We start from the raw sequence: 20,175 nt of genomic DNA on the forward strand, positions 1-20,175 counted from the left end.
TAATCTATGAAAAAAGAAAACAATAATTTCTGCCTTTGGTCATTTATGCAAGAAGAAGGCTAATCATGGTAAAAAATATTTATGCCCTCGGGAAGAGAGGTGTCATAGAAAGTGGGTGGTGGTCCAGTTATCACTCCTGGAGTCATCCTGGAAGCCCAGCCCGTGCCCAGCCTCGCAGGGAGGCTACTTACCGTTAGGGGCAGCGGTGTTTTCAGAATTCTCTCTGCCCTGGTCAGCTTGGTTGACAACTGTACTCCCACTCTTTGTCCTTCGAAGAACACTCAAGGCTCGGTTTATCTTTTTAAAAGATCTGCTTCTGATGGTGGATCGCTCAAAGGGCCGTGCTGAGGACAAGAGAGAAGGGAGGGAGAGTGCTACACGTTCAAAGAAGTCCTCTTCTATGGACACGGCTGGTAAGACACACACAGCACAACGTGAACGGTGATTACTTCTAGGTAGTGGGATGACAGAATTTGCTTATCTGTATTTTCTCAGTTTTCTACAATGAAATATGGATGGTTTATTTAAAATCTGCTTGTCTTTGTTTTTCCTGGGCTGGATGAAATATAGCAGCACTTTTCTCGAGACGCCTGGAGGCAAGGTAGGGACACCACAGGAGTGATGAATCACTAGGTCTAACTTCAACCCCTTTCACCAGGTCAGATTACATACGTTTCTAATGATCTCAGGTCCTCATGGTTTTATTTCACTCTGGAGAATTAGACGTTGGGTTGCTGTCGAAACTATCAGAACGATTTCCGCTTTAAAAAACATTTCTAGAACTTTCCACAGTGACTATTCCACAGGGGGCAATCCCAAGGCAGAGAAACCCATTCCCGGACAACCACCCCTTTGACTCACCCCTTGTTCGGTTGCTCCGGCCAGAGTCCAGGGGGCTGTTTGGCTGACCGTCCTCCTCTGGTGTGGACACGTAGGCAGGGTTATCTAGGCCAGGCTCATCTGTCATTAAGGAGATGGTGGCAGCTGCAGAAACCTCTGGGGAGAGGGCTGTTGCCGTGAGGCTGGCATAGCTGTCTGGATAGCCATCCTGGGAGCGCCTCTTCCTGTCTTTGGTGAGGCCGTAGTGGGAGGCACCTTTGCAGCTGTAACAAAGCCAGCAGGAGGTCAGAGAAGGCTCTGCGCAGCGTTCAATCAGGCCTCTTCAGATACACACGCTTGCTACCCTTGGAAACTGATTTGCTCACCTCTGGGTTCCTCTCCCTTTCCACATGGATGTAAGTCAATGTACACTTGCCAACCAGATGAATGAATGACTTGAGAGAACAATTTTTAAAACATGTTTATTGCTGGTCCCTGGAATGCACATTATGAGAGTTGTCATGGGGTCTACAGAACGAGGGCTTGAGGCTGGCAGTCTTCAACTGTTTGGACGTGGTAATTCCTTCTTGCTGGTGTTTATCTTGACCATGAAAGCCCTTAGTCACCCTCTCGGTCCTTCCTTTTGGGTGCAGTTCCCAAACCGCTGAACATAAATACAGAGCTCCTCCCAGATTCCATATTTAACTGTCCATAGAGACAGAACTGCCCTCACGACAAAGCCACAGGAGTTTGTTCAGCATCACATTCTCTAGGAGGCAGGCCTGCTGTCTTCCAGTCTCTACCTCTGGGCTGGTCTCAGAGTGGCCAGGACCAGGGGCGGGGGTTCCCACGCACTGAAAATTTTCATGGCTTTTAACATTGGGAGAGTAAAACAACATTCATGGTCTTTCAAAAGTAGGTCTATACCCATTTACCATCTATGTTAAAGAGCAAGCATAAGAGCCAGGAGACCAAGCTTCGAGCTGATCTAAGTCCATATTTTGCTGTGAATCCACTTCCATTGTCACTGGGCAAGTCATCTCAGCTCTTAGGTAGGGTTTTGATCAGAAAATAGTGACGATTTTAACTCTGTCATTGCATTGTGGTGAGGAAGTAGCCACAGACAGCCACACCAGCTTCCCAGTGGTTATGAAGGCAGAAATTAAATGGGTGAGTCCCTTTAAGAAGTGGCCATCTGCATGTAATGGATGTTAACTTATAAATTATTTTTATGAACTCATTACAGAAAACCTTATACTGTTGAGCTATTTTAAATAACGCTTTGAGAGCCTGTTTGGAGTGATGCTTTTGAGTGGAATCAAACAGCAGTCTGCAGTTGGTATGCACAGAATTTATACAGAAACACAGAGCTGGTGGATAGAAGAGCCTCTGTCTGGATGGGAATTCTTGCTCTGAAATTTACCTAGCTGTATGATCTGGGACAATTTTGTTAACCTGGTTAAACTTTCTAATCTGCACATACATCTTGGGTTGCTGTGAGGTCTGGCTGACATTAAGTCCTGTCAAGAGTTTAGCATCTTGCCAGAAATATAGAAAAATTCTCAAGACTGTAGCTACTTCCATAATTCAACCATTCTAGGATGCCTGTTTTATTACATTTTAACTTCTCTGAGATTAGGATGGATGGGTGAATGATGGGGTCCCACAGCTTCAGTTGCCAAGCTGCCATCATGACACAAATGCCATTGTCTGAGCAAACACTGTCACAGGTGTCCATCTCGTCCCTTCCATTGAGTTGCATCCACTCTTGGTACTATGCCATTTAGTTTAACTGCCGTTCAAGGTCTTAGAAAAGATTACATTATGATTAAGCATTGAAATGAAAAGTTACTGTATATATGGGAAGTCTCAAAAACAGAGCAGTGGCATGTAAATTTGATATTGGTGAAGTAAATATTTGTCATTAGGAGGAAGACAGCAATTTCTGATTTTCTTGCAAAGAGACAAGCAAATGCCTTATTTGCTTAGAGAGAAAGATACCCCCCCCCCCAAGGAGATGAAAAGTGGTGTCACATTGCTACTGAGATCATCCAAAAGGACAGGCCTATTTCATGCCAAACAACACAACTAGAGGGCAGGAGAGGTCACCAAATTTGTCTGAATGGATTTCAAAGTCTGATCTGACCAACCCATACGTTGGCAGGTATATCTTTAAAGGTGTTTTAGAATGATTTAACCAGTGGCAGTTTTAAAATTTTCTTGTTGGTACATAAAACATGATGCTTCTTATAACCAATGATGACGATTTGATGAAATGTGGTTTTAATATTAGTAGAAAAGGACTCTGATTATACAACCCTACATCCTTATCTTGTGGAAGATGAAACAGGCCTCCAGTTTCTAACGCTAGTCTTTCCCTCACTGAAAGAGTACAAGCTCTCTGCTTGGATTGGTGAGGTTTTCCTGTTCTGATTAGCTACTTTGGCTTTGAATTGTTCTGCTTAAAATAGCAAAGCGGTTGACATGAGAAACTCAAAAGTTGGAAGAAACATTGTGTGATGGAAAAAATAAAAGCCAGCATGCATTTGAGCAGCTCCAAAGTCATAAATACACTCCTCTGTAAGCCAGCAGTATCAGGCTAGCAACTCATGGTTAGGAAGTTCCTAGGCTATTTCATTGGACTGAAAACAGTCTTTCTTCTCTTGGGGCAGCAATGCCCTTGACCATGTGCCCTGCCAGAGCAGGAAATGAATTTTCCAATTGGACAAATGGCTGGCAAAGACTCAAGCCACGACTTTCTAAGGGGACACAGCATATCCCAGTGGAAAAAAGCAGCATCTTATTCGGCTGCCACATCTGTGAGGAGGGTTAAGGTATTTAAACATCTCTGAATCCCAAGACTATGCCATAAAGAAGCCATTCCTGTTTCAGATCCTTGGGGTTCCAAAGACACATTTTAGTCCAGGAAAGAAAAACCTCATGAAATGACTAAGAAGCCTCCCCTTCGGCCTTGTATTTCAGATATCCTTACAACAGCCGGGGAGGGTAGGTTTAAACATTCAGATCCATAAGCCTTGTATAAAAAAGGTTCTGCTGAAGAGACTCATACTTGTGCAATGTTGCTTGTTTCAGCTTCTTGGCTTAGCTTGAATCTGAGGCACAGGGTGAACTATGAAGGTAGCAGCTTGTACTTACTAATTATCTCCTTTGTGTTGACTAATCCTGGGGCCTCTTGATTTACAGGCACAAGGGAGGGGAGGAGGGGGAAAGAGCTGATTAGCCTTGGCCAGTATAGGAGCATACACTGAACCCTGGGCTGTGTTCAAAGCAAGCAGGATTTACTCTCCCTTTAGTTTTCCTGAGCACTAAGTACTCTCAGGTGGTGATAGGCGACGGCCATGAACTTGAAGGATGAACACAAAGAACATGGAAAACCATTTTTCAACCACTTTGGATATGCCAACTGTTCAAAGCAACTCTCATGACCCGTTTTGTTAATAACAGAGTTGAGGTCCTGAGCTCCTATATCAAAGTGAGCAGAGGCAAATCTGTCTTAATAGAAGCATGCTGACACCAGGTGGGTGTGCCATGGAACTGTTGTCTCTTTTGCAAGGGCGGGGGTGAGGGGAAGTAAGAAGAGAAAATGAACCTCCTTGCAAAAATTCCCAAGTCCATGAGTTCACGACTAGCGGGGGTTGACTTGAAGCAGGATGGACCCCTGCACACTTCACAGAGGCTCTGACCAGATCACAGCTCAGCCAACCAGGAGGCACAAGCTGGCGGGCAGGGGAGGGCTCCTTTCTGATGACAGAAGAATAACAGTGGTCCCTGAGAAACTGAGCCTCAATTCACTCATTATAGCAGTCTGGGTAACTACACAATCTCTGAACCTTCTAGCCTCCTTCATATTCTTTCTCGGTTCACTTCTGAATTAGGTTAAACATTGAGTCGGCTCTCACACTGAGTTCATTAATTGCCCAGTCTGCTCTTACTTTTAAACCAGGGCTTGTAAACTCATAGTTGCTAATCAGGTCGGGTGGGGGATTGTGGTGAGGAGTGCTGTTCCATTTCAAGGGTATGGCAACCCCTACAGACCTTCATCGGGTGTTGCCTCAAAGAAGACCAGCCCAAGAGCAATTAATCAAGAAATGAAAGTTATCCAGTTTGGAAAGAAAAGTGAAACTGTCACTCTTTGCAATGTCCACCACAAAAACTGTTAGAATAAACGAATTCAGTAAAGTTGCAGGATACAAAATCAATACACAAATATTTGTTTCATTTCTATACACCCACAAAGAACTATCAGAAAAAGAAATTAATAAGCTCATTTACAACTGCATGAAAAATACCTAAGGATAAATTTGACCCAGGAAGTGAAAGATCTGTACACTGAAAACTATAAGACATTGATGAAAGAAATTGAAGATGACACAAATAAATGGAAAAATATTGTGCGCTCATGGATTGGAAAATATTGTTAAAATGTCCATACTACTCAAAGTAATCTGCAGATTCAATGCAATCCCCATCAGAATTCCAATGGCATTTTTCACAAAAATAGAACAAACAATCCTAAAATTTGTATAGGACCACAAAAGACTCCATATAGACAAAGCAATCTTAAGAAACAAGAACAAAGCTGGTGGCATCATGTTCCTTGATTTCAATCTATATTACAAAGCTACAGTAATCAAAATAGTATAGTACAGTATTGGCAAAAAGCCAGATGTAGATAGATGGAACAGAGTAGAGAGTCCAGAAATACACCCACACATATATGGCCAATTAATTTATGACAAAGGAGTCAAGAATATACTGTGGGGAAAGGACAGTCTCTTCAATAAATGGTACTGGGAAAACTGGACGGCCACATACAAAAGAATAAAACTGGATCCGTCTTACACCATACACAAACATTAACTCAAAATAGATTAAAGACTTAAATGTATGACCTGAAACCATAAACTCCTAAAAGAAAAGAGACAGTAAGCTCCTTGATATTGGTCTTGGAGATGATTTTTTGAATCTGACACCAAAAGCAAAAAAACCGAAAACAAACAAAAAAAACCAAATAAACTAAAAAGCTTCTGTACAGCAAAGGAAACCATCAACAAAATGAAAAGGAAACTACTAAATGGGAAAAATATTTGCAAATCATATTTGATAAGAAGTTAATATCCAAAATATATAAAGAACCCACACAGCTCAATAGCAAAAAAATAATACGATTAAAAAACTGGGAATATCAGAATAGACATTTTTCCACATAAGACACACAGATGGCCAATGGGTACATGAAAAGATGCTCAACATCACTCTCTAATCAGGGAAATGTAAATCAAAACCACAATGAGATATCACCTCACATTTGTTAGAATGGCTATTATCAAAGAGACAAGAGGTTACAACTGCTGGTGAGGATGTGGAAAAAAGGTGTGGGTGTTCCTACTGCTGGCAGGAACTTATCTTCCAATTTATATTGGTGCAGCCACTATGGAAAATGATAAGGAAGCTCCTCAAAAAATTAAAAACAGAACTATGATCCATCATTTCTTCTTGGTATTTACTGTAAGAAATTGAAAATACTAACTGGAAAAGATATACTCATCCCCATGTTCACTGCAGTATTACTTACGATAGTAAGGCATGGAAACAACTTAAGTGTCCTCTGATGGTTAAATGATGAAAACATGATGTGTATATATATATAATGCAATATTATTCAGCCATGAAAAAGAATGAAATCTTGCCACTTGCAACAACATGGATGGACCTTAAAGGCTTTATGGTAAGTAAGATAAATCAGAAGACAAATGTTGTATGATCTCCCTTATCTGTGGAATCTTAAACCAACAAACAAGTTCATACAGATTGGTGGTTGCCAGAGGCAACCAGAGGGGGTGGGAGGGAATAGGATGAAGGCAGTCAAAAGGTACAAACTTCCTGTTATAAGATAACTAAGTACTAGGGATGTAATGTACAACATGATAAATACAATTGCTGTACGTTATATATGAAAAATTCTTAAGTGGGTGAATCACAAGGAAAAAAATCTTTTTATATTTCTTTAATTTTACATCTATGTGAGATGACGGATATTCATTAAACTTTCTGTGATAATCATTTCATGATGTAGGTAAGTCAAATCATTACACTGCACACCTTAAACTTACACAGTGCTGTATGTTAAGTGTATCTCAATAAAATTGGAAGAAATGAATAAGGGCAGTCCAGTGTTGTTACAGTGAGCAATTTGGAAGCTGAACTCCAGTTTCTAATGTAAAATCTCTTGATTTTTAAAAGTTGGCAACAAATTCAAAACTTTTAAGACCATTGTGTGGGCCAAACAAAACACATCTGTGGGCCAGATCGATCTCAAGGGATGCCAAATTCCAGCCTCTGGGAATAAAAAAAAAACCCTGCCAATGTGTGTAGGTCAGACCCATTTTTCTTTTCAGTCATCCCGGAAGCAACTCTACCCTTCTCTCACTCTTCCTCTGAGCTCGCTCCCTCCCTCCCTGTGTGTGGGGTGTATGCACGGCACTGGGTACGCAGAGGAGATGGCCCCAAACGGGGCTTCCCTTTCAACATCTGCCCCAGCCCCATTTCTGATCCCTGTCTGAGAAGGAGACAGCATTCCCAACTGTCTTTCACTCGTGGGAGCGCTAATCACTTCCTGAAGTTATGATATAATGGGAAAGGGAGGCGGTCGACCCCTATGGATGCATACACTCCCTCAGGCCAAGAGAATTAAGATTCGGGGGCTCTGGGAGGAAGTGAGTTTCCCTGTTAACAGCTGATTCTTAGGCTTCAGCTGCTCCACTGAACAGGATGAGTGACTCTGAAGCTTTGCTCAAAGTGGGTTCCCCAGGGCCAGCTGGGAGCCCTCTGCAGGAGGAGGTGATCGCTGTCAGAGAGCAGCAGGCTCTTCTTTGTGTCCTCGGACAAGGCCCCTGGGAGCCTCAAGGAAACACAATGCTCTGGCTTAGAGAAAGTCTGTGTCAGGGTGCGGGTGACCGCGGAGGCCCAGGGTCGGCCTCGGCCATGTGTGCCTGGCTCCCAACTCCATCTCCGGGGACCCCACCCTGGCCCTCCCGACACTGTGCCTCCAGGGCTTTGTAACCCACCCTACCCCTTCCCCTTGCTCCCAGTCTTTCCCCTCCTCCCCACCGTCCAATCCATCCTAACCACAGCCATACCAACACAATCTCGTTTTGCTCCAAAACTTCCCCTGGAAATATTTCCCACTGCTTAACGGGTCAAGTCCCAACTCCCCAGGTTGACATCCCAGGCCATCCCTGAGCCGTATCGATCATGGCCTCACCACAGGGTCTGGCAGTACAGGAGGGGGCTGGGAAGAGCTCACGTCTATTGGTCTACTGTGTGCTGTGCGTTACACTTTGCATACGTGGTCTTCTTGAACTCCCCCAACGGTCCCAGCTGTTAGGTCAGTTAAACCACCTCCACTCTGCAGATAAGGGTGTGGAAACTTGGACAAGGCTTTCTTCCCTTCTAGCTATCAGAGTGGAGCTGGGATTTGAATCCAGGCTATGGGGTCCATGCTTTCTCCCCTCCCACGGCCTGGCCTCCAGCCCAGAGCACCCCCTGCACTCCAGACTCCTGGACCATACTGCTCAGGCCACATCTTCACTCCCGTGTCCAACAGGCATCTCAAACCTAACACATCCAAACACCCCAACCTTCCCTGCCAAACCAGCTCTTCTCTCCTACTCCCTGTTTTACCTTATATCCTTCTTGTTGTTCAGACCAAAAACCCCGGAGTCAGCCCCAATTCCTTTCTTTTGCTCGACACTCCAAATATAATCAAGCAAGATCTATACAGAATCCATCACTTCCACGGCCCTAGTCCAAGCCAGCATCACCAAAGCCTGGGTTATTGCAATGGCCTCCTGAGAGGTCTTCCTGCTTCTACACTCACTCCCCTCCCCCATCTATTCTCACCAGAGCAGCAGTGTGAGCCTTTTAAAATGGCTCTCCATGTTACTAAAACACAGGCTGGTCCTCACAGTGGCCTATGAGGCCTTGTAGTCTCTGTCCCTGTTACTTCTACCCTCAATCTCCATTCCCCCGCCACCCCTCCACCCCGCCCGGGTCTGGAACATTTGCTCCAGATTCCCGTCTGGCCTGCTCCCTCCTCTCCATCAGGTCTGTGATTAACGTCCACCTTCCTTAAGCACCCTCTTTAAAACAGCGGATTTTTCCCTGGCACATCCTAACCCTATTTATTTTTCCTCCCTCCTCCTCCCTGCTTATTTTTTCTCCATAGAGTACAAGCTCCAAATGGGGCGGGGGCGGGGGGGAGAGTCTAGTTCCATAATTAAGCCAATAGAACCAAACTTTGAAAACCTTATCCCTTTAGGATCAAAAGGGCTTCGTCATATTGGTGCTTGGGAAAAGAGCGAGCTCATGGATTCCCATGTCCCTCCTGGCTGCCGGTCAAGGCTCACCGGCCCTGTCTCCGCTGCCCCCTCAGCTCTGGGCATGTCTTGCCGCACAGGGCTGGAGGGGACTGGAGAAAACGGACAAAGTCTTGCTCACCTGGTGCCTTTCAGAGGGTCCACATACCACCTAGATTTCCTAGGGCAGGCACTCAGCAAACATTTGTTGAATTGAACCGAAGTCCCCTTTTGGGTGTTCTGTTGAAGTTCCGGTACTGGGAACTGACGATTCGCCCACACAGTCCTGCTAACACCTAATTGTGGCTGGCTGTGATACCCATGCCAGGCTCCCTTTCCCCCTCAGCAACCTCGTGACTTCCCTGCACTGTGACTCGAGTTGAGAAAAGTGAGAGGAAAGAGGGAAAAGGGAGATTTTTTTTTTTCCAATTCTTTTTTCACATACTTCCCTGATAACTTTATAGGATTTTATTGGATCTGGGTTTTAAAACTATTCCGTATACAGGAGGAACAAATAGTTGCCCTATGCCTTCTTTTGATGGCTTATGCTGGTACCACAGGATGGGTGATTTTGAAATACTTCGTTTTTTCATTCAATGAGCGCTTATGGCGGCCCTCCTGAGAAAGAGGGCACAGTGACGTGGAAAAAGCACAGGCTTTCAAGTTTAAAACATCTGGGTGTGAATCCTAGGTCTGCCACTACCAGCTCTGCGACTTTAGACAAGTTCCATGATTCCTCTGAGCCTCATTTCCCAGATGTAAAATGGGCACCATGTTTATTTACAGTGAGATTCAAAGATTCATGCCAAGTCCCTAACAGTACCTGGAATATAGCAGCAACTCAGTAACCAGTCATCAGTATAATTATCATTCATCAAACATAACATTAGACATAATGTGGATGCAAAGAAACATACTAAAAAAAAAAAAAAATAGCAAGATCCTATTTTGGACTTCCTAGGTGGCGCAGTGGTAAAGAATCCGCCTGCCAATGCAGGGGACACGGGTTCGAGCCCTGCCCTGGGAAGATTCCACATGCCACGGAGCAACTAAGCCCGTGTGCCTAAAAAAAAAAAAGAAAAAAAAGAAACATACTATACAGTGTACGCACATGAGGAGACTGACGTGAAAACAGAAAACCACCATGCCATGTTACCAGAGAGATGGAGGTATGAGCCAAGGGTTGGAAGAGCTCAGAGAAAGGGGCCACTCACTCTGCTTGGGGTAATCAGGGAAGGCTTCCCAGAAGAGGTGACATCTGAGCTGAGTCTAGGAAAATGAGTGACATTGGTCTGACACTCTAGGTGGGAATGCCACATTTAAAGACCCCAAGGATCCAAGTGCATCGCAGATGCCAGGATTATTGCGTTCAGTGCAGACTTTATCCCAAGGGACACTGATGGAGAAAGGACAGAGCTGAAGTGAGACCAGAGAGGAGGACAAATGCTGCAGGTGGTGCTAGGGAGAAAACCTGGGATGCCTGACTGCCCGTCAGTTGCCACTTCTGGGGTTCAGCAGGGCTAAAGCCATGCCCATGGGTACAGGAGACAAGTGGGCATTGAGAAGTCTGATGCTTAAGGAAGAGCAGGAGGGACGAAGGTGGCAACAGAAGGCTCAACATCACCCCCTCACGGAGGCTCCGTGACTGTCAGTCTAAAGTGGATCGTCTCTCCCACCGGCGCCCGCTTTCACTTCCCAGCACTTAACGCTGCAGGAAGTGATTTTATATGTTTACTTGCTTCTCTTTTAAATCACTGTCTTCCCGCAAAAGTAAAAGTCCAGTGTGTCTTGCTCACCAGTAAATCCTCAACACTGCACACAGCGCTCACAGACACAGGGTCAACCGTGTGTCAGAGCAGCCCAGGAGATTCTGGGAACAGCTATGTTGCCTTCTTGCTCCCTTTATTAGATCCTTTCTGTTCATACTTTTAGTTGTGCTGGCCTAGATACGTTTGTTCCTTTTGATGGGTTTTATTGAGGTATAACTGACATATAGCATTATTATTAGTTTCAGGTATACAACATAATGATTCAATATTTTTATATATTGTAATATAATCACCACAGTAAGTCTAGTTAACATTCATAGTAAATTTTTTTCCCCTTGGGATGAGAATGTTTAAGATCTACTCTCTTAACAACTTTCAAATACATTAAGAAGATTATTAACTGTAGGCACCATGCTATATATTATATCCCCAAGACTTATTCTAAAACTGGGAGTTTGTACCTTTTCACAACCCCCCACTCCACCCCCTGCCTCTGGCAACCACCAATCTATTCTCTGTATCTGAGGTTTTTTTTTTTTTTTTTTTTTTTAAGATCCCATGTATGAGAGATCTTATAGTACTTGTCTTTCTCTGTCTGACATTTCATTTAGCATAACGCCCTATGCTATGTTTTTTCTAGCTTCTTTTATTAGATGCCTTCTGTTTATACTTTTAATTGTGCTGACCCAGTTATGTTTTCATTGGTGCAGGCTGCTTTGATTGGTTTTTTTGGAGGAAGACAGGCGATGTTTTTTAAATACATGATAATATTTTGTGACTTTTAAAATGCAAAACACTAGGAATCTTTATTATGTTCAAGATGAAAATAAATGCATCAGTTATCTTCTTCCAAAACAGACCCATCTGAGCTCCCCGAGCCCACACTCCAGCAGGACTCACCCTTGCTAATTAAGTGCTGAGCACTTCACTTGGAAAAAACTCAAGTAACACTAATACAACTTCTATTAATATGACCCCCCTGGTTTTCAGGCAGCCAGGTTCTAAGTGCCAGAACTCTTTTGGGAATTTTCTGAGTTCAGACTAGATAATTACATTCTATATTTCACTCACTATACCCGTAGCTTCTTTAATTTCTCTTTGGTTTAAGGATATTAGGTAAAGTAATTCTTCCTTGTTTGGATTATTTTCTACTCTAGGTTAAAATCCATGTTCCCTGGAATCGAATTATATGTGGCCACTCATGAAGCTACCAGAAGCCAAACATAAAAAAATCATTAGCACTTTTGTATACTCATGGGTGAAGCGAGCATCCGTTAAGGCGCAAAAGAGGTCATCAGCTGGGCAAGCCCACCATCTGGGAGTCAGCTTAGACCCTGAGTATGAACTTGAGCCGGAAAGACCCTCCCCCTGCAGAACTGAGGGACTTCTTACATCACCACCAGCCATGAGCTCCTTCCTCTCACGAGCCCCTTTCTTCTGCCTCCAAACCATGGGGGGGAAACATCCCCAGCAATTCCAACCTCCCCTGCCTCACTTGTTAGTGAGCTCCAGAAAGGGAATTTTAAAACAAACTGGAAAGCAACGTGGAAATGCAGGCCAAGCTTTGGTCAGCTGGAACCCTAGTCTCTTGGTGAGGGGGGAGTGAGGGGCAGGGTGCTCTTACAGTGGAATCTGCTCCACAAATGGTCCAATGACACCTAAGCCAACTCAGGTGACTCAATTTACCAAAGATGCTGATGTGTTCCTGTGGGATTGATGATCAGGCATGAGAAACAGCTGGCCTGTCTCTGCACAGTGTCTATTTTTGAGGGGAGGCAGGGAAAATCAGATATTCTTTTACCTAATGTTAACAGCTCTCCTTTTCTATTTTTTTCTGTTAGTTTGCAGAGGTAGGTCTGTCAGACAGCCTGTGGCTTCGTCTTTTTATCCTTCAAATCTCAACTCACATATTAATAGTAACTTATAACTACAGCCAACACTTACAGTACATGTACTATGGACCAGGCACTACTCTATGTGCTTTATGCATATTAATTCATTCAATCCTCACATCACCCCAATGAAGAAGATCCCTATTTCCACTTTCCTAATAAGCAATTAAGGCACAGAGAGGTTAAGTAACTTTCCCAAGGTCACACAGCTGGTAAGTGGAGGGGCTGGGATTTGAACCCAAAGCAAGACAGGCTTTTAGTTGAAGCGTGCACCTTAGGACTGTACCATCCATGCACTCTGGTGGCTGATGATTTGGAGGTGACTGCAATGTAGGAGGCAAGGAAAAGACAAGGAACACGAGAAGGTCCTTTATAACCATATACTCTCTACTGCAGCTATTGTTCACTGCCAGCTACTGAGTGGCTGCTATAAGAAATACAAACAGCATGAGCTGGCAAGTGTGGTCTGTTCTAATCCAGTCGGCATCTTCAGGTCTGCAGCTGACAGACACAGGCCGTGAGCTTTGAGCTGCTTGGGCCTTTGCTTCTGCCCTGTCAACAAGGCTGTTTGTCAGTGGAGCACACTTGGTGGGTCGGTGGTGGAGGGAGGCAGCTGCAGCGGTCCGCAGGTGCCCTCAGGCTTGCTATCTCCCTGCCATTCTTCCTCTGCAAACATAAGCTAATTATCTGAGAACAGGTGCGGCTCCAAGCATTAAGAGGCAGCTGCTTAAAATGATCTCAACTGGGTGGCTGGGTGGGTAACTTCTTGTGATTTATTTACTCCTCCTCTAGAGGGAGCTCTTTAGTCCAGGCATTCAGATAGTCAAATACATACATTTGTGATGGAAAACAATTTATCAGGGGAAAAGAGGCAGACGTATCCGTCCCAAGCCAGCTAGGAGTGCATCATCTTCTGTCCTAATAACAAGTCATAATAATAACCACCTGAGCTGTTACCTGTCCCATGAGTGGGCTTTATCACCAGGCACAGTAGTGGGACTTACACGATCAGACACTGCCCCAGCTGGCTTATATTATCCCCATTTTAAAGATGGGGAAAACGAGGCTCAGAGAGGTTAAATAATTTACCCAGGATGACACAGTGCTAAGGCAAAGGAAAGTTAAACACAGCTCCGTCTGGGATTTTGTTGCTAATTTAGACAGTGTGAAATTATCAAGTTATCTTAGTCCTTAGCATGGGTCAGGCGGTTCTAAGCACTTTCCCCTCTGTTCATTTAATCCTTACAACCACCTAATGAGGGAAACACACTTATCATGCCCACTTCGCAGATGTGGAGACATAATACAAAGGTTCATTTGCCCAGGGTCACACAGCACCTAGGGTGACTGGCCGTCCCAGCCTGCCTTTGACTGGATTCCTGGGATGTAGGACTTTCCGTTTTAAACCCGGGCCAGTCCCAGGCAAATCAAGATGAGCTGATCATCTTGGAAGGAGCAGAAACAGAGTTTAAAGTCAGAGTCACGACTCCAAATAACATGCTCTTCACCATGTACTCTATGACCTTTTTTTCCTCTTCATTTCTTTGGCCCAAAGATTTAATTGAAACAAGTGAGGTGCAGGCTTTCGTGGTTTCTGGTGCCTCCCAGTGTGTGGCCAGATGACACCCTCTTAGCAGGGCCTCCAAAAGGCCACCCCCCAAACGGCTGCTTCAGCTCACCCTCACAGCAGCCCCGGCAGGTCCAAAACATGCAATTCCAGGGCTTTCCTGCAACTAGAAGAATCAACTCCACTGTTTAATTCGAAGACCCACGCTGATAGCCAGGAGGGCCTGATAAATCCCAGTGCTGCTCCCTGGGGTGACGCCTAAGAATTCCACAGCCCAAACCAGATGTGAAGTTGACAGTGGCTAATGAGGGATGGCCGAGGGCGCGGGCACAATCCACATGCCAGGTCCATCCGTCACAGAGACGTCGCAATAGTTTATCCATGCTGTGAGTCTCCGGCATCTTTGGGGTCATGGAGTTGTTTTCCTGGACATTTTGGGGGAGGGAGAGCAGACAATTCCCATGCCATAGATGACTGGAGTTTTCCGTCAACTGTCCATGGATCCGGAGGCGGGGGGGTGTGTGTGTGTGGTGGGGGTGGGGGACATTATCTTTTTGGTTAACATTTAGGTCCCTGCAATTCTTGGTTCCATTCAGAATTACCATCTTTACTTTTAAAACACTTAGAAATGACCAAAGTCTAGCTTCTCATTTTCGGGAAACTGGGCGATGGATCAATTGTGCTATTTCAGGGTTGAGTAGGAAATGTTTTAGGGGAATGGGAAAGGGTGGATTTCACAGTGGTGAGGGTTTCTAAATATCGGAACTGACTGCCCAGTGAGGTTTTTCAACTGACTCTCAAAGCAGGCTAGGTTTTCAGCCACCTGGGATGAGTCTTCGAGGGCCTCAAATTTCTGTGAAGTCTGCACAACCCCAGGGGGCTGTTCAGAGGTGACAGCTTGGCATGGGGATGGGGGAGGGGTGGGAGAAGGTAGTAGGGCATTCGAGTGGAAATCATTCCCAGATGACATCTTAAAGCGTTTCCTTCTTTCCTCAAATTGCCCTCATTCCAGCCCTGAGGATAACTACAAAATGCTCGAGTTTTTCCAAGCGCTTTTCGGGCTGGCTGTCTGGAACCCTCTCGGATGTACTTTACGCGACTCTCAGGTATTGAGAAAGTGGGTTCCTCCTCACTCTGTGTTTGAGAATATGTCATGTGAAGATATTTGGCTCTTTTGTGCCAAATCTTTTTGCATGAAATAAATAAAACTCCTATTTTCCTAGCCAGTTCTTTTTGCTAAATGAGCTCCTTCTTCCCTTTCAATATTGAAAGGAAACCACCTGACTCCCGTGAATCATATTTCATTTTCCCCAAATTGTGTTCTGCAAACGGGGGAGGGAGCAGATGCAGGAAATGCTGACTCTCTTATTTACTTATTGGATAATCGAACACCTCTCTCTCCCTCTCTCCTGCCAGGCTACCTTTCGGCAACGGCTCTGCCCGATTTCTCTGGTGTGGCAGTCACTGAACTCGACAAAGCTCTGCAAGATCGAGCGCTTCTGCAAACTGTCCCTCCTTGTGCACTGACCTCCACCACGGGCCTCCCACCTGGGTCTGCTTGAACGGTGGCCACTCCGACTCATTTTCCCCAATGATAACTCTAAGCTCACTTTCTCCATTGACGCTTCGTAGTAACCGCTCTGTTCTCGGAAGTCATCCCTTCCTTCCACAAACATCTGAATGGCTACCGAATGTAAGGCCCAAGGCTAGGTGCTCCTAAGACTCTGCTCTCTAGTTATTGATCTAGCACAGAAACAAGATAGACAGATGAACAAGCACGATCTGAACCACACCTGCTTAACTTCAGGACTCAGAGTTTCACTACGTGTTGATGGACATTGGTTACATCTCTTCGACCGGACTGCAAACCCCCTGAGACCATGTCTCCTGTATCCTCCACCATGCACACGCAGTTGAGGGCATGATGGTCATGAAATACTTCTCAGTTTTGTCAGAATCAAATAGAAAGAGTCCCTTTTTTAAATTTCAAAAGCAAGAGGTTCAGAGAAGAAAGTTTTGAAAATATAGAAAAAAGAAAAATAAAAAACCCATAATTTCTACCCCCAAAGAAAATTCTTGCTAATTTATTAGTATTTATTCTTCCAATCCCTTTTTAATACATAGACACACATATACATGTTTATGCTTGTGTTTTTTCCGTAGCTGGACCAAGTGAAATGTGCATTTTGAAGGCATTTGAGATATATTAGTAAATGATGCTATTGTCGGTGTATCAACAAGCTTGTTCCCCTATGCAGTGGTTCTTAACCTTATGAGCAATAGAATCACCTGGAAGATTTTTAAAAATCTAGCCTATCAGGTACTTTAGACCAATTAAATGAGAATCTCTGGGGTGGGTCTACCATACATCACAGTGCTTTGTAAAGCTCCCCATGTGATCTTAGTGTGTAACCTGGTTGAGAACCACGAGTCCAGTCCTTTCCATCTCACTATTTTAACTGATAGAGTTACAGAATCTGCTTAGAACTGACTGCCCGTTGGCCAATCGCTGCTGTGTGAATTCTTGAAACCATACATTTCTCACTGCTGATGTCTGAGTGACCAGGTGCCCCGGCTTCCAGGGTACTACTGAGTTACTGCCCTCACCCCTCCCTGAAGGCTGTGCTGGGAAACCGTCGGCGGAGATAAAGTCTGGGGTAGTGGGAACTGGGTGTGCAGCTCCCGCAGGGAAAGAAGTGGAATAGGGTTTCTTTCCCTGCTACGCAATCATCTGGACTTGGAAAAGGGAAGGATTATGTTCCACTGCCATCTCCTCCACTGGAGAGCATCCACTTAACCCTGACCTTCCACAGTGCATGGGGGTGGGGTGGCTACAATGTGCTGCACAAATCAGTGTTTCATCTAAAATGCAGCTAGTTGAATTCTTACAGTTTTATTTGCACGATATAGTTAAGATATAATCAGGCAAACCACCCATCAAGGGATGGCCAACATGACCACAACACATTCCCACAACTTACATACAGCTTGAAGTGTAAATTCAAAGTCCACCTCAATTAACAGCGATGGATTTTTATGGCTTAAAATAAGTCACGTTAAAGTTTTTCCCATTACCCTAGATGGTTAAAAACCTTTTTAATAGAACCTATTGGGTTCTCTTTCCGTTCTATAAGACTATAATAATAAATCCCTCTTGGGAGCTATACTCAGTGCTTGATATATGGTAGGCTCTCAATGAACACTTAAGTGATGACGCAGGAATATTTTAATAATTAGATTCTTGATTTCAACAACCTATGTAAAAATGTCATCCTATTCCTGGTTTGATAGTCTCATTTAAAACTGAAATAACTCACAATACTCCTAACTTTTTCATCATCCCATTTATTGCCACACATTCTCTTTTTTAAATCTTCCCAGGTGATTCTACTGTTCATCCAAGGTTAACCACTGGTTAGGGGAACAGGCGTGTGGATACACTGATAATAGGGTTATTGGCACGTGCCCTCTCCCACGCTCTCTCCTCACCCTCTTTCCCTCCCACCCCTGCCAGCCTATAAGATCCTTGAGGTGGGTAAATGTCTTAAGGTCCTACTTACCAACCATGTGTTCCTAATGATGTTCAATAAGCAGAGTTCAGGGCTTGCATCCTATTAAAAGCTCTATTCCATTGAAGTGTTTGGTTTTGACCACTACGACCCTGACTGAATCCTAAATATGGCTTTAGCCATGACTGTCTATGACTTGTGAGCTCAGAGGTTGCCTTTTTGGTTTCAATCCATTTGATTCGTTTTCCTTTTATTTCTCTAGGAATTCAACAATCCCTAGGGAAGGAATAGCAAAGAAAGGAAAAGAAAAAGAACATAAGGGAGACCTAAATTTTGGCTGCTTTCCATCTAATTTATCACTCAACCTGTTCATGACTAAAATCTATCATCGGAGAACTGCACTGAAATCAATGGGGTCAAACAGTTTAATCTGTCCAATTATTCCAGAGGGAGTAAACAGAGTTCCCAGATTTATTAGGACAACGTGCACTTCCAAGTTGTTCAATCAAGCTTTTACCCATCTGCCAACACTGGGAACTGGAGCTCAGGAAGTAAAGCCACGGAGTATTAAAAAAAAACCACAGGGACTCATGTGTCTGTAGGATGGAATCTGGTACCAACATCCTTTGGATCTGAACTCCAAGATATTTTAAACTTTCATTAAGATGTTAGGCATTTTGTCTGTTATGACTTGCTTATTATAATATAAAATTTGCACAGACCTCCAGCTAGATTAAGTGACAGGACCCTCCAGAAATCTTCCCAGGAAAGACCAACCTAGGCATGGGTTTATGTTCCTAAGAATAAGTAAAGGATTGTTATAGAGAAAGAATGCTATATTTTGACCTCTGAAAATGATTTTCTCAAGCTCTATGAGTTTAAGTATGAATACGCACGTCTCATGTAAAATCAGACAGTGGCCTACTAGAAGGAAACCATGCATTTTCTGATTCAGAGGTGAACGTGCAAGTATAGTTGTGGCCTATTCAAATGAAGACAGGCCCAGGCACATTGCAGAAATTACGCTGGATTCAGACAGTTTCAGATACTCTTTGCCAATTGTCCTAAAATATGCTCTGGGGACTCCACTTACACTCTTCCCTCATCCTCCAGCTTGCCTGTCAGTGACAGAGGATTTGGGTAATCACAGCAGAGGGTTTCGTTAATTATAATACTGAGAACTGATTTTCAGAAGACAACTTTTTCTATTAACTTGTCATCTGGCTGGTCAGCCTATTCTTAAATTGACCATCAATTGGATTACATGAAATTGACATTTTGGATAAGAGTCTTTGTTCTCTCAGGAGAACAAGGCCAGGAGATCTGGCTCGCTAACATCTGCTCTCTTAATAGCATCGATGTGTCTTGAAAGATATGGTTCAAAAAGAAACAGTCCAATGTTTAAACTAAAGTGGGTTCTCCCTCGCTGCCCCCGTTTTAAAATTGCAGTCAACAAGGCTTTCGTTGGACCTTGGGAGCACTATGGTTATTATCTTGTTGAAATTTTGCAGTGATCTGAAGAGACTAGTGATGGAGAGCAAGGTTTCCTGTCCCAGGAATAACCAATGAGCCAGGCTGGAAGTGGCGCTCGGCTGGGCAGACATTTGTTGAACCCTGTGCTATTCTTTCACATGTGGTATCTTTCAGATTTACTGGGTGGCCTGTGTATTGTTGGGTCTCCATTTTACAAGTGGGGAAATAGATTCAGAGACACTAAGTCATTCACCCAAGCGCACACAAGAAGACCAAGATGACTTTCCTGGAAGTCATTCAATTCTAACAACTGGTAAATGGCTGATCAAGAAATGAAAAAACGGGTCCATGTGACTTCACGCCCATATCTTACTATCAGTCAACATTACCTCCAGAACTAATCCAACTCCTAAGACGTTCACTGCCTTTCCTAAGGTTTAGGGGAAATAAACACAGTTGGATCCTGCACAAAGGTGCCCAAGTGAGGGCTTGAGGGGTCGACATCCAGCTAGTGCTTTGCCTTCTAAGCCAAGTGCCAGCACAGAATTCATCTCCCAAAAGGAAGTGGCCCTTTCTTTAAAAAAAAAAAAAAAAAAAAAAAAGTCTCTGTCCTCTTGTGAAGGGGGTGCTTTATTCTAATTTGCACCTTGATCTAAAGGAGGTCTAGTACAGATGGAATCTTAGAGTGTACAGGTGGGAATTCGTGCTTGATTTGAAAGCTTCCAGAAAGCTCTCACGTGTAGCACGGATGGTAGTCATCTACATTTT

General features: G+C 44.1%; 1 protein-coding gene across 2 annotated transcripts in view; it reads right to left on the bottom strand.

Moving 5' to 3' along the window:
• The window catches only part of LNX1 (ligand of numb-protein X 1), a 124,571-nt gene that overhangs the window by 38,171 nt on the left and 66,225 nt on the right, over positions 1 to 20,175 (bottom strand). For both annotated transcript variants that reach the window (XM_057729037.1, XM_057729036.1), the window contains exons 3-4: positions 862 to 1,103; positions 192 to 344 (exon numbers count right to left, since the gene is read on the bottom strand). In XM_057729037.1, coding sequence (XP_057585020.1) covers positions 192 to 344; positions 862 to 1,103 — 395 coding nt within the window. The remainder of the gene's footprint in view (positions 1 to 191; positions 345 to 861; positions 1,104 to 20,175) is intronic.

The sequence above is a fragment of the Hippopotamus amphibius genome, chromosome 3 (assembly GCF_030028045.1).
Source record: "Hippopotamus amphibius kiboko isolate mHipAmp2 chromosome 3, mHipAmp2.hap2, whole genome shotgun sequence".
NCBI lineage: Eukaryota > Metazoa > Chordata > Mammalia > Artiodactyla > Hippopotamidae > Hippopotamus > Hippopotamus amphibius.